This window comes from Convolutriloba macropyga, chromosome 3 (genome assembly GCF_964194025.1).
Source record: "Convolutriloba macropyga chromosome 3, txConMacr16.3, whole genome shotgun sequence".
NCBI classification, from domain to species: Eukaryota; Metazoa; Xenacoelomorpha; order Acoela; family Convolutidae; genus Convolutriloba; species Convolutriloba macropyga.
In genome coordinates, this window is record NC_134470.1 from 60,425,047 (window position 1) to 60,440,298 (window position 15,252).

The window sequence follows — 15,252 nt, forward strand, 5'->3', positions numbered from 1 at the left end:
AGTATTTATTAAACTCTAATGAGTTTGTTTGAAGCGCCCCTGTGAAATTTTTAGTCCCAATTAGACCCCCCCCCCCCTACTGAAGCAGGCTACAATTGATTAGAGCTCCCACTAGACGTTTGAGAGCAATTTTAACGACGTTAGTGGATTATGTTTCATGTTTTTGGTGTCGGGGGTATTTTTGGTTAAAATTAGTTTTATGTTGGTTTTTGTAGCTTTTTGATATCGTTAATATCAATTTAAGTTTGTTTTGGCTGAAGGCTAAATTTAAACAATTATCTCACTTTTGAAGGTTTTCTGCCTAATTCTGCTTTTTTGGCAATCTGAATACTTTGTTTGCCCAATTGTTTATTTAGGGTTGCTGGTTGGGTTATTGTTACTAAGTGAAATACAATTAAAGGTTTGATGGCACGTGTTCATAAAATAAATGAAATGAAGTTTTTTAACGGTTTTTGCTTCTTGCTCATGTTTTTAGTTTTTAGCAGTGCGTCTGGGTGCCGTGTGGGGTATCGACAGTTAATTAGAACTTTTTCTTATGATGAGAACAGTTATCAACAGTTCTCAATTTTATGCGAATGTTACCAAAAAAATTAACCGGCGTTTAAGATTTTGTCCTTTAGTTCTTTTCATTTTACTCGGGTTTCCTCTTTTTTTTTGAGATACATTGTTGGTTTTTTTCCTTTATCATTTGATATCCGTTTCTTAAACAGCATTAAATCGTACCAGACAATCTATAGCCAATGCTTTTCGAGTAGCAAATTCGAAAAAGTTTCTGGAAAATTCCTAATTTGCTTCTTTCCCAGATAATTTGTTTTCTCCGTTTGATCTTTCAGATTCAATGGTATTGTGGAGTCAATAGTTTGGTCAGTTTAGCTGCTACGTTTTTTAACTGTTCCGGTTCACTTCATTTTACCTGTTCTTGTCAACGAGAATTCTCGAAAAATTGGAGTAATAATTTGTGTCATGCTGCAGAAGTCAGAACGAAACGCCAGTGGTTTTAAGGCGGGGCAGTTTTCCTAAGTGCTTAAAGTGATGTAAGAAAATGGTATTTAAACAAATCTTCGGTGTTCGAGAGTAAATATTTTTCTCGGAAGGCAATTTGACTACTGTTTTCTTTTCATTTATGTACAAATACTTTCACAAAAGGCATTACGTGTGCTCTAATGATGAATAGTTGCACTTGTTTACACCCCTCGAAAGGCAATCATTGTTTTTGAAAGAATTTGATGTCATTTGTGTTCATCAAAGTGATTTTTTTTGGAATTTTCCTGTTTTTGTACTTTTTGTTTTGTTATTTAGTCTCTAATAGGTCTCAAGGGTTTTTGAGAAATATAAAAAGGACACTAAAATATCACGATTTTTTATTTCATCTATTTTAGTCATTTTTGCTGTATCACTTAATCTCCATCTGGACAGCTCTTGTTTTGAGTGTAAGTGTTTTTATTCATGTCTAACAGTGTCTAACAGTTTTCATCAACTTGAATGAAATAGGTTTCATGGTTTTTGTAGTGCTGTTATCTTTTGCAGACTTCATGATATTTGATTTGTATGTTTTCGCAGGCTGTTTTTTTATGGAGGCTGGTTTTCTTGTCTTCAGTTGCTTCACTTGTTTGAATTGTTATTCAGGAACGTACATGCTGTTTTTTTTAGTTCGCTTGATGTTTCGATAACGTTTTTTAATTGCTCTTGAACGAAGTTCATAGCAATTATTGCAAACGTGTGTGTCTTTTTTATGCAAATTTTTCGCTTGACAATTTTGCGCTTTTCTTCTAGAAAATTCTTTGTCTTCTCAAGTGATTTTTTCACGCTTTCGTTCTTCATTTTTGAGTGATCTCTATTGCTCCGAAGTAAAGCTAATATAAAATCGGTTGCAGAATAGGAGAGAACAGTGATCTGTAGCGCAGTGGTAAGTGCTTGAGACTGTGCAACGGGAGGTCAATGGTTCGAATCACGGCGGGAGACAGGTTTTTTGCACCCATAAAGAAAAATTGATCTAGGCTACAGCCCCTGAAGTAAATTGCCTCGCCTGTCGTTCAAGAGCAATTCTTCCGACATTTGTCGGTTTATGTTTGTTTTACTTAAGTTAGGACTTTCATGTTCGCCTACTGACTTACGTCACTTACTGTTTTAACTGAACCGATGTTGTTCTTTTTATTACAGTCGAGGCCAAAAGAGCCAATAATAAAGTGGATAAACCAATGAAGACTGGCCATTAAGTCATAGTGCATTAGGTTGCCTCAGTTCATCAGAGTGACTACTTGCTGGCATTACCATAAAGCTGAATTACTTTCCCTTTAGAAGCTGAACTGAGTATTTTTTTGAAACTAATTGAAATTCTACATCAAATTAGAATACGTTTTGACACAAACAAATTCTTTTCATTTCTCTTCTTTTCTTGTTTCAATGGATGCTTTTCAACGGCGGCTATTTTCCGGAAATTTGCACCAGCAGGTTTTATTTTTAAACTATATTGTATTGTTTTGTCTAAAATTAACGTTTAGCAACCCTTCTTTAAATTTGGGTGAGGAACTTTATGCTATCCTGGCTTGTATGTGGCCGATTTATATCTTTTGCGGAGTGATATGAAAGTGATACTGGTGAAAACTCCTTAAAAATTGAATCGATGATTGATGTGGAACAATTTTTTCTCCAGGAGGAGGCTTAAGTTCTATTGATGCATTCTTGTTTGATGCCAAGAGGTCAAAGAGGAACTTTCTAAGTAGCCGCCCTCATCTACTCAGCCGGCTATTATAGCGCTCCTATTTTTTTTACAATTCAAAGAATTTGAATTGTATTGGGGCGTTGTCTTTTTTTAAGATCTGTTCACACGTTTTCATGATTTTTGAAGTCAAATTGGAGTAGTGATTTGGTCACGTCGAAACAGGAAGTGGAGCAAAGTGGAGCAAAAAAGCGAGTAGTTTTTCGACGTGAAATTTTTTCGCTCTAAATTTAAAGTAGAGTGAGAAAACGGTGTTTGAACAAAAATTTGCTTTCTCGCTAGTGGTTTTTTGTTCACATGCGGCAATTTCACTTTGATTTTTACTGTTTTTTTTTTCAATTTTTTGGATCAGATTTTTTCTATGGTTTTACCAATCCATTCATAGTCCGTTCTAGGTCTAGTTTTCTGTTTAGTCCATGAAAATTCTTTGAATTGTACGTCAGTTGACTTGTCCTGCTATGTTTTTTTTTACTTCGTCGAACAAAAAATGTTTCACTTTACCTCATTTTGTCGCTTTGTCAACATTTTGCGTGAAATCTTTTTGACTTCTCTAGCCTATTTTCTCTCTTCTCTCATTCTGCTAAAAGTGATTTTGCTTATCAGTTGCTCAGCAAAGCAATTCAAAATGAACAGAGTCAGTATAAAAAATTGAAGTCAGAAATAGAAACGGGATAAACCAATAAAGCCCAATTTTAGATGCCCGCTATTTGAACGTCGTTCCTATAAGTCTTAGTTTCCATCTCTAATGCTTATTGCTATTGGTAGTAGCCCCTGTAGCCTCTCTTTAAGAAAATGGAGTATTTTCAGTTACAAAATGTCGTCAAAATAAATCGGACTTAAAAAATGTTTTTGTACAAAAATCATTTTTCTTTCAATATCTTCTATTCTTTTAATCCCAATCATGCTTATTGGAATCAACGGCGGCTATTTTCCGGCAATTTGCTGGGTCTGTTTATCATTTGGATCGATAGGACGGATATACCTTAATTGAATGAGGTACTGTAGGAAATAGATTTTGAGAATGAATTGAGAAAAACGTTTTTAATAGCCGCAAAGTGAAAGCTGGGGCTACTATTGAGATTGTCTTGGTTTTTAATTGCTATTGAACGCAGTTCATAGCAATTATTGTAAACGTGTTTGTCTTTTGAATGCAAATCTTTCGCTTGACAATTTTGAGCTTTTCTTCTAGAACATTCTTTGACTTCTCAAGTGACTTTTTCACGCTTTCGTTCATCATTTTTGAGTGTTCTCTAGTGCTCCGAAGGTGCTAATATAAAATCGGTTGCGGCGTAGCAGAGTTAGTTGCCTTGTAGCGCAGTGGTTAGTGGGGGTGGCTATGGATCGGGAGGTCAGTGGTTCGAATCCCGGTGGGGTCAAAGGTTTTTGCACCCATAAAGAAAAATTGATCTAGGCTAGAGCCCCTGATGAATTAAATTGCCTCGCCTGTCGTTCAAGAGCAATTCTCCCGACATTTGTCTGTTTATGTTTACGTTTCAAAGGATTTTGATTTTATAGATGCAATGTCTTTTTTTAAGGATCTATTCACTTTTTGAATCTTTTTGGTGTCAACGAGATGTCAAATTGGATTGGTGATTTTAATCGAGCAGAAGCGGTAAAGAGATCGAGAAAGCGAATGGATTTGAAGCGTGTTTTTTTCAAATAACCTTCACAGTGGAGTGAGAATTTTCATGATCCTTAAAGTGAAACTGAAATGATGATTTTGGTTACACTGAAGTGGGAAGTGGAACGAACAATTCGGTGGTTATGTGGCGTAAATTTTTTTATTCAAATTAAGTAGAGTGAGACAACGGTTTGTAAACAAAAATTAGTGAATTGCGTGCGTGGCTTCATTTTCAACTCTTAGTGGAGAGTGGATTTTTTGTTCATTCGCTTGTCTAAATTTTTTTTCACACGTAACTTACCTCGCTCTCAAAAATGACTTCCTCGCTCTGAAACGAACTTTTCTTTGCTTCTATTAAAAGAAATAGGGTCAAGTGCGTGCGTTTCACTCTAATTGAAGGGTATTTGAGGGCAGCTAATAGAAGCAGCAATAAGTTAAACAGATTCTTAAACAAAATATAACATCTCATCATTGAAAAAAGTTTTTTTCTTGCTCTGTTTCTTTAGCTATTTTTTTGAAACTGCAGATCTATAAAGCTATTGCGGCTATTTTGGCAATCTGGCAGCTAGGTTCTAATATATTGTCATTTTTACCAAAGATTTAAAAGTCCTTGAGACGATAGCGGAACCTCTCTTCTAGTAGGAATAAAACCACATTTACGTTTTTACTATTTTACGTTTTCAAATTTTGAAAGGTGTTTTGATGCTCTGGAGCATTATGCGCGAACGCACGTTAACAATCTTGTTTCTGATTTTCTGTTGTTCGTAGACTCCAAGAAATTTAATTTTCAGTCGAAGTTGCCCCAGTCTTTTATAAGAGAAACATTACAACTGATTTCTTTTTTCCGCTTTATTGTAAATCATTACTGCAGAACTGCAGATTTTTATTAATTGTCCAGATGGTGCAATATCTGCAAATATGATAGTGTTTTTGACATAGGCGTTGGATTCTGTTTTTCAAACCTCTCGGAATTCTCTATATTGGCGTCGCCCAGGAGATAGTTTCTCGATACCGATAACAATTGGGTAGAATTAACAAACTTCGCGATGATAGAAATTTAACATCAGTGCTTTGTTTGCAGCTGGGACAGGAAGTGTTTTTGGAAACGGATGGAAGTTGTCAACTTGTATCTGTGGATGTTGGAGTGGCAGGGGAGGAAGAAGTTGTCCTCAGCTCACCAGTTGACATGGAAACTTCTCTGAAAGGAGGCATTCCCTCGCAACCAATAGAAGGGCAGCAACATCATCATGGAGGGTTGTTGTATCTATCGGACCAACATGTTGAGAACGTTGAAACAGCTATCGAATTGCAACCAACACAGAAACAGAAGTGAGTTATTTCTTTTCGAGACCGTTACTGTTGCTATACCCATATTGATATCAAATTCAGATCTGTCAGCCGCAAGGCAATAGTTGAGGCAAATATTGATCTCATCGTGTTTTTTGGTGGCCGCGAAGCGATATCGGTGCTAGTATCGGCAGCCAAAAGCGGAGAGAAAAAAGCGGAAAGTTTGAGTGGTTTTTGTATATGCATTTTTCTGATAGATAGAGCGAGAAAAGGTGTGTGAAAATGAATTTTTTCTAAGCTAGCAAAATTTTTGTTCACGTTTGACATTTGCATTTTTTCATAGCTTTTTTAATTTAAGCTTTAAAACTTTGTGATCAAATTGGTTTTACTCTATTGTGTTGACTACTAAGTGAATACTTGGAAATATTTTTGACCACCTGATACTAATCTTAGACTAGCGATTCCATTATGAGCTATTTATGCCATTTTGTTTTTTATGGAAGCATTTCAGAGTTTTTACAATCTTATTTTGTATATTAATCGGAATTTTGTGGCTAGTTATTTTTTTTCTCCTGGTGATGGCTACCTTTTTAATAGCTGCGATAGCGAAATACTGTTGGCCTTTACTTGGTTTTTTTAACAATTCAAAGAATTTGAATTGTGTTGGTCAGCTGTCTTTTTAACGCTTAATCGATATAAAAGTCAATGCTGCACTTGAAAATTAATTGTTGAAGGTCAAGCGGCTGAACGAATTGAGGGGCAGAGAAAAGAGATTACTTGTGATCATAACGCTATATGGTGAGAGAGCGAAAAAAGGTGTGCATTTTTTTGCTAAGCTAGCAAATTTTGATCAATTGCAACTTTCTCCAAATTTTTCCTGTAAATTCGTTTTTCTGAACCTTAATAACCGGTTACTGTACATTTGTGACCGTTTTGTTGACCATGTCAATCATATATTAGACTTTCAGACGCAATCGTGACGTATTGTTGTGATGAGGTTGGTATCGACGCTTTGTTTTGTAGCTGCGAAGCTGAGCGTAGTTATATTGCGATGCTCTTAAGTTTTACAAGTCGAAGAGGAGTATTGGTTTTTTTATCGTTCTTTTTTTGTTTTTGTTCATCCGGCATTTTGACCTAAAAGCGAAAGTGAGAAGAAATGTGATGGTGAATAGATCTCTGCTCAGTGAGAAAAATTTTTTGATCATGCGCTGCGTTCAATGGATGACTTTTTGACTTCGAAAAGTGTTTGTGATAGAATGGAGCATATAGATAACCGTTCTAGCCGTTTTTTCGTCCAATTGGCCCGTTTTTGTTTGTAATTTAGTTTTTTGTGGAAATAACTTTTGGTCGATGCTGATTTAATTTGAAACCCTCTTGAAATTAATACCACAGTTTTTCTCAGGGCCTAGCAATATGTTTTAAGTGTAAAATAGGCTTAAGTTTCACATTTTTTAGTCTATTTTTGGCCTTTTTTTTCAATTTTTTCTGCCTTTAAGAACTTTAAGAGGACTTGTTTTCAAAAATCAGTGCTTATGGCAGCTTCCTTTCATTTTTCATGCATTGAATGTCTTTTTTATAGCCGCTGTCAGCCTCTTATTGGCTAATTTTTAGGCGCTCTTTTTTTTTAAATTTACATTACCTTTTGATCACGTTTTTCCTTTTACAAGTCACGATTATCACGTTTTCTGGCTTACTTCACTCACTGTTTCAACTGAGTGGATTTTAAATTCTTTCATCCCTTGAATGACTAAATATAGTGAATACGGTCAAAGTCAATGGAGCAAAATCAAAAGAGACGGGATAAACCGATAAAGCCCGGTAATTAAATCATTCAGAATTAGGTTATCAAAGTTCATTAGTGTTTTCTAGCTGCTGTATTAAGCTTATTAGCTTTCAGTTTAGAAGCTGGCTTAAGTATAATTCTAGAATCTAACTGAAATTGCACGTCAAATTAGAACACTTTTTGACACTGACAAAAAAGAGAAAAAATCGGTCAATTTCTTCTTTTTTCTGTTTCAATCGTGATGTGCATCAAGCGCGTCAACGGCGGCTATTTCCCCGCACTCTGCCGGCTATGTTCTCGTGAGTTATATTTTTTTCTATCGAATTTTATTCATGATGATCCAATTTCGCCAGTTTTTGTTCAAATTTTCTTCGTTTTGGTTTGTATTTTGGTTTTAATTTCCAGAAAGTCTTTTCTTGCACCAACTTTTTTGTTTTGATATAAAAAAAAATGTTTTCATAAGTACAATTTAAAAATATTTTGACATTATTTGAAATTATTTTAATGTTTTATATTTTTAAACTCTATTTTGTTTGCAATTTATTTTTTATATTGCAGAATAGATTTTGCTGGAATTCCAGTTAAGCGTTTTAGCTGATTATTGCTGTGTGCGAAAAACTCTGGGGCCTCAGTTTAAGAGTTAAACTTTTTCTGCCTTTGCGTTTTTCGTTTGTTTTGTTAATAGCCGCCCTCATCTTCTCAGCCGGCTATTATAGCGCTCCCATTTTTTTTCTTCGAATAAAAAAATATTTCGCTTTACCTCATTTTGCCGCTTTTTCAACATTTTGCGTGATATCTTTTTGACTTCTCTAGGCTAGTTTCTCTCTTCTCTCAATCTGCTAAATGTGATTTTGAACATCAGTTGCTCAGCAAAGCAATTCAAAATGAACAGAGTCAGTATAAAAAATTGAAGTCAGAAGTAGAAACGGGATAAACCCATAAAGCCCAATTTTAGATGCCCGCTGTTTAAACGTCGTTCCTATAAGTCTTAGTTACCATCTCTAATGCTTATTGGTATTGATAGTAGCCCCCTGTAGCCTCTCTCTAAGAAACAGAAGTACGTTATGTTCAACTACGAAATGCCATCAAAATAAATCGGACTTAAAAAATGTTTTTGTACAAAAATCTCTTTTTTTCAATATCTTCTATTCTTTCAATCGCAATCATGCTTATTGGAATCAACGGCGGCTATTTTCCGGCAAACTGCCGGGTATATTCTCTTTTCATGATTAATTTTTTTGTTTCAACTAGTTTTGCCTAAGATAATTTCCACAAGAGAATAATATATAGTTTTTGTCTTAATTGCTGTGACTTCAAAGATAAAAGATCTGTGCTAAACTCTAGTATCCATTTTTTTTAAAAAATTTAGTTTAGTTTCTAAAAATTATCTGCCTAAAGATTTCACAATGTCTTTTGGCGCGAGGAGTTAAATAGTGGAGGTCAATTTTATGAGCTTGGTATCTCCTTTAGTTCATCAGTTTTTAACCATATCATTTTTTGCGGTCTATCAGTATTTGACCATCCTAAAAGTTTTGGCCAATTTCCAAGGTCACCAAATGCTCAAAATAAATTTTGTGGTATCAAGATTTCAATGAATTTTCTGTTAAACTTATTTTTGGTTTAAATCTGCGGGTTTTTTGTATTGTTTTTGAATGATGTGGTGTTTTTATTTTAATTTATTTTATTTTCCAATGATGCCAATGTTCAAATCTTCTAGTTATGACAGCGTTGTAAGTTTTGATAATTTTTTTGGATCAAATCTGTTGAAGTTAATGTTTTAAAAGAAAAGAAAAGGGAAGATTTTGGTTTCGGGTGCGATGAGGTTTTCTGTAATGTTGCGCCGCTTCGAGTCGGTTCGCGACTTCTTCCGGCTATGTTATTTTGTTACGTCTAGAACTCTTTTGTTTTGCTTTGTTCACATAGCTGAACAAGTCAAAATTTTTGAATTACGTCATCTCAGTGATGGCGTTTGCGCGCGTGACGTCATTTCTCACTCTCTCTAGGGAAATTTTTGTTACTTGCGTGGTTTGATTCTAATTATAGGTGACTTACCTCACTCAATAAAATGACTTTGCACTTTAAGTTTAGTATTGATTAGTTTAAGGTCAAAGATGTCATATGTATAATTAAGGTCAATAATAAAAATGCTTCCGAGGAATGAATTTTAACTTTAGCTGTCTTGGCATTTTTCTAGTTTTTTTTTTAAAGTTTACTGTCTGGTCTATGTTTTCGTTTGGATTTAGTCTTGATTGTAGTTTTGCTGCCGTTTCGATTTGATTGATATCACTTTTAGGTTATCTCGAAGTAAATTGGAATAATTCAGTAGTTTTTGTTGTTTCACGTATCTATTTTTGACTTTTTTTTGCCTGATTCTGCTTTTTTTGCCTTTGGAAATAGTTTTGATCAATTTTCTGTTAATAGTTGTTTTAGGTGGTTTGTTAAATTTTAGGTTTGCTAGGCCAGAGTTTTTAAGAATGAGTAAACCAATTCTGTAGTTTATTGTTTTTTGCTCTTAGTGTTTTCCAGAGCGTTTATGTGCGGTTTGGTTGCTCAATGAAAAACAAACTGTTCCTAAGGTTGATTTGTTCACATTTTTCGACATTTTGATGTCAATAAGAAGTGTGATTGTTTTTTAGCTTGATCTTTTTGCAGGAATGTTTTCAAAGGGTGGTAAATCAATTGTCGATACTTGTTTTCCAAAATTTTAACGCTTTTTTTAGTTTTGACCTTTTTTATTGTTCATGTTCTATTACTTAATGTCCTGAATAATTTGTCTCATTGGTTCTCAGATGAGGCGGAATTGAAGCTATTTGACGGTTTGAATTTATGTCTATGGCTTTAACAACCTTATCACTACTTGTTTTCAACAATTATCACTCTTTTTGACCGGCTTTTGAATTATCTTTGCGTTATACTTGACCCTTCTCTTTGATCTTTTAATTTTACTTATGACTGTTCTTCTTCTTCTCTCTCCCTCTCCCTTGTGAGTTATAATGAAATCTTTTCAGGACGGCTTTAACGACTTTGAGATGACTTTGTTCATAAAATATCAGCGAATTTTCCGATTTTTGCTTTATTTTCGTTCTTGTTGGTCTCATTTTCTGGTTTCAACATTGATAGGTGTTATAACGCTTTCATTGGAGAATTGTAAAGGTATTTGATAGTAGTTAGTAGCTAATGTTGTTGAAAATAGTTGTGGCGGTACTTGATAATCTGTTGGCGTTATAGTCTCTTTGTCCCATTTTTGACAGGTCTCAGTGGCTTGATGCTGAGACTAGGGGGCGCTTATTTGACGTTTCCAGCTTTTAGTTCATGTTTCTAGACTTTGAGAGCCTTTAGCTTGAAGTAAACTTTAGTGATTTTTTATGGTCGCTGCGTTTGCTTTTCAATAGCCGGACCCTTTCTATTTATAATCAGTGATAAGTTTGCAGTTGCTTGAATTCATGGGCCGCTATAGCTTTTATGACTATGACACTATTTGTAGTCATAATTTATCAGTGAATATCTGAATTTTGCACTTTTTAAGTATTGCTCATGGCCTATCACTTAGTATTAATGACGGGTCTTGTTGGTTGCTAGTCAGACACAAAAGAGTCTTATCATCCGTGTGATCCCTCAGCTATTGGTTTTCATGACCCTGACACTAAAAATTTCTCAAATTTTTAGTGAATTTTTCAGTGTTTCGTGTAATTGATGAACTTTTCCTTTCCTCATTTGATCGCATTAGGTACATGTCTCGCAGGTTCCCAATAGAGATTAAATTGATCAATTGATTTTTTTGAGTTGAGATTGATTTTTTCAGTTGAGAGCTATTGATTTCTTTGACTTCGATCATTGTTTTCAAGAAATATTGTCGATTTTTTATTGTCACTTTGTTGTCTTATTTTTTTAATGACAGGTCCATCAGTTAGTTAGGATGCTTAAATCAGTGGAGTTAATTTTTTCAAATAATAGATATTGCTTTCTATGAATTGTACGATGTTCGTTCTGAAAAATTACTAGTGAATTTTTGATGTTACAATAAGGTTTTGATATTTTTAAAGAAAAGGTGTACTGATAGGTGTGCCAGAGAAATACCGATGGAGTAGACAGTCCAATTTCTAATTTGGACATTTCAAGTTATTTTACGTTAAAATATTTAGTTTTTTTATTATATATGAGTCAATCAGGCTACGTGAAATGATGTCTAATGAATGTTCTGCGAGAATTGTTTGGAAAATTATCTAAAAACAATTTTATTTGCTGCTCTGAAAGTTGAGCGCAGTTGGAAATTTTAATGGTTCCGTGAATATTGAAATTTTGACCTCATCGAGCCGATTATAGGCAAATATAGCCATTTCATCAAAAATGGACCAAAACTGGATATTGTTTGTTAAGTAATACAACTTCCCTGAGCTGCCCATTTGCTCAACAGACTCTTTTAGTTTTTGATTTAATGTTGTTCAGACGCTACCAGTGCCCTTACTGTGAAGAATCATTCAAAAAGTTTGTCCGCCTCCAGTCACACATTCAGATCAGACACCCGGGCGACTGCTCCCAAGCATTTGAGGAGACGACTTACAAAATACTTCAGCAGCAACAACAATCATCTCTAGATGGGTCAAGTCAATTGTTTATCAATGCAGGGGAACCAGCGGAAGTGATCATTGATGAGAATGGAGTATCTTCCGGACAATTCTACCGTTAGTTGCATACCGTTAATTTCAACCAAACAAGAAAGCTAATTTTGTATGGCTTTTTCTGTTTTCTTGTTTCATTGGTTTTTGCATGAGTTCCTGGCTAAGCTGGGGGATATTTTTGCAGCGGATTTTGATTTTGTGCCCTTTGCCAGCAGAAGTTGGTGCGCCGGATGCTCAATTCCATTGTTTTGAATTTGTAAATCTTCTTTCTCAACTCTTTCAGGCTTTAGACATTGCCAAATTTTTAGTAAGCTGAACAAAGCTGTGTTGCGGTGCTCATAATTATTTAAAATTTAAAAATTCGAATTGTATGGGAAGGTGTATTTTTTTCTGAAGATCGGTCCAACACTTAAATTTTTGAACTCAAATTGGAGGGAGTAATTTTGGTCTCACAGACAGAAACAAAATTGAAGCGAAAATTGAATGATTTAGCGTTGTGAAAATTATCCCTCTACTTTTTAAGGGGTGTAGAAGGAAATTGGGATATTATTTTAGGTGAAATTCGATTAAGTGAAAGAAATTTTAGTAGCCTTCAGGCAAAATTTTTTGACATTAGGTGAATGAGTACCAATTAAAACGATTAAAGTCGGTACCTCAAAATCAAGTTAGTTTTCTAATGATATTGAACCTTTGATTTCACAAATATGAGTGTTTTATGCATTTCTGCTCTGATTTTTGTAATTCTAAAAAGTTTGTCGCAATTATTTGAGCCCTGTTGGACTTTTATGCAATATTTTGCTTGGTTGATTTCCCATCTGACGCTTTTGGCCTTTGACGCTTCTGAGTAGTATAAAAAGCTGACTAGAACCTCAACGGGGGGGGGGGGACGGACACTTTTTGCAACGCGATTTTCTCCACCCCGTTGTAGTCGGGCAGAGAAAATCGCGTTGCAAAAAGTGTCCGTCCCCCCCCCCCCCCCCCGTTGAGGTTCTAGTCAGCTTTTTATACTACTCTTCTGTCCGACGCTTCCTCTGAAAGGCCTAGGTAACGCCTGTGGGAATTAAGTGTCTGTCCTGTCCAGTGGTCTTAGAACTCGACTTGCCACTAAGTATACGTTTCTCGAAAACTGCTGCGGAGGTGTGATTTAATGATTTGAGTGTCAATAATGGGAGTTTCGATCCTTTTTTTCTGCCACCTTCCGCTTTGCTTTTCCTGCCCCCTTCCCGCATCCACAGTATGAGCTAACCTCCCTAAAGCTAGCTACTGCCAAAGCTAGCGCGTTGCCAGTCGTTTGAGAGCAGTTCTTCCATCATCTTTAGTAGATTGTATTTGTATCAAGTGTCTTCCAAAGAATTGTTGGCACATTTTTTAGACTCTAAATAGATTTTCTTGCTTAGAAACAGTAATTGAAAATTTAATGAGCGGTCTGCATATCTAGGGGCGCAGAAACAGATATTCGTGGTTCGAAATCTACCGAAGTGGCAAGCAATTTTGTTTCCATGGCAAGTTAAGGCATCTCGTAATATGTACGCTCAATTTAAAATTAAGAATTTTTGGTTCTTTTCTGTTTTCAACACCCCCTCCCACCCCAGTATGTTATGCACCCCCCAGTTACAGAGCACGTGTCATTACATCGTTAATCATTATTAATAGCCGCGTCCTCAATTCTAGGCGGCTATTATAGCGCTCCTAAATTTTTTTACTTCGTCTAACAGATTTTTGTTTCGTCTTACCGTGACTTCTTGGAATTGACTTTTTCAATGACTTACCTCACTCAAAAAAATGACTTCTGAGCTCACTTATGAAACTTTAAATTTTATGAACATTTACTTATTAAAGGTCAATAGTGTGCATCTAAGTAGTGCCAAACATATGCCCTAATTCTTGAATATTAGAGTCTTGAGTTTTTGATTTCGAATATTAATTTTGGGATCTTTTCCGTGTGTGCCCCCCCCCCAAATATTGCACGTGCATCTGAGGGATGCAAATAATATGCGCCCACTAAGCCGAGGGGGCACAAACGGAAAAGATCCCAGTTTTGAAAAGCCCTATTAGGGTTTTCTCCTTATAGAGCTTATGTGTCTCATAAAAATGACAGTCCGAAGCTAACCGAAAAAGTCTAGTGGTCTGTTAAAGGACTGGTGGTCGATCTGTCTATTTTATTTCTATAGTTGTTTCAATTCATGTAACGCCACAAGCGTCTATCGCGGCTATTTTCCGGCAATCTGCCGGCTATGTTGTTAAAATATGGCACGTGCGTCGGGGGGGGGGGGGGGGTTGCAAATAATATGCACTCACGAAGCTGGGGGTCACAAACGGGAAAGATCTATTTTTTGTGATTTGGCCGGTAGAGCAGAGCCCGGATAGCTTTGTGGTTAAAGTTTCAGCATGTTATTCGCGAGATCACTGGTTCGAACCCGTCCATGGTAGGATTTTTGCCCATAATAATGCCTCGAGTCTACACCCCATCTGAATTAATTTTTTTCGCCTGTCCATCGAGAGCAATTCGTCCGACACTAGTCGGTATATGTTTTCCCTATGTCGACGCCATAAGTTTTCACTCACCCTTGAGAGTTCTTTAACATGCCGCTGTGCTGCCGGTTGATCACCTCATTCTCAGCCGATTGATTGCCGTGAAACAATGATTTTGCCAATTGATCTATTCTGCAAGCTGAGCGTAGCTATTTCGCGGTGATCTTGGTTTTTTGTTTGTTATCTGGCGCTTATTTGGGTTTTACATTTCTTCACTACAGAAACCTTAAGACAGGTCTTTTCATCTTTTCATTCAGCTGCCTGAGTGATTTTATGTGCGTGACGTCTTTTCTTGCACTCATTAGCAGTTTTATTTGAGTTGCATGACCAGCATGTTTTAATGATGACTTACCCGACGCTCTAAATGACTTTTAATACCCATTTAGTTGACTGAAGGTTACTCAGCCTTTTCATGGTCAATAGTGCTGTTGTAAAATTAATGCTTTTAAGAAGCATTGCGATTAAAGCGTAATGAGCTCTATCATTTCAGAAATTATTTTTTATATCAACTCAGTTTTGTATTCGTCCATTCTATCTATATTTTTGGGCAGGCAAGTGTATTATGCAGCTATTTGGGCAATTTGCCGGCTACGTTTTTGATTTTGCGCCGATTTATTCTCTTTGTGATGAACGACTGTTAGTCGAGAGAAACTGGTAAAGATCGGGGTCATTTCGTGCAAGAGCAGTTCAC

The 15,252-nt window shown here is 35.9% G+C and overlaps 1 protein-coding gene across 1 annotated transcript in view; it reads left to right on the forward strand.

The window, feature by feature from the left end:
• The window catches only part of LOC142336331 (uncharacterized), a 47,386-nt gene that overhangs the window by 30,685 nt on the left and 1,449 nt on the right, over positions 1-15,252 (forward strand). Inside the window, exons 8-9 of the mRNA XM_075385084.1 lie at positions 5,422-5,669; positions 11,857-12,092. Coding sequence (XP_075241199.1) covers positions 5,422-5,669; positions 11,857-12,092 — 484 coding nt within the window. The remainder of the gene's footprint in view (positions 1-5,421; positions 5,670-11,856; positions 12,093-15,252) is intronic.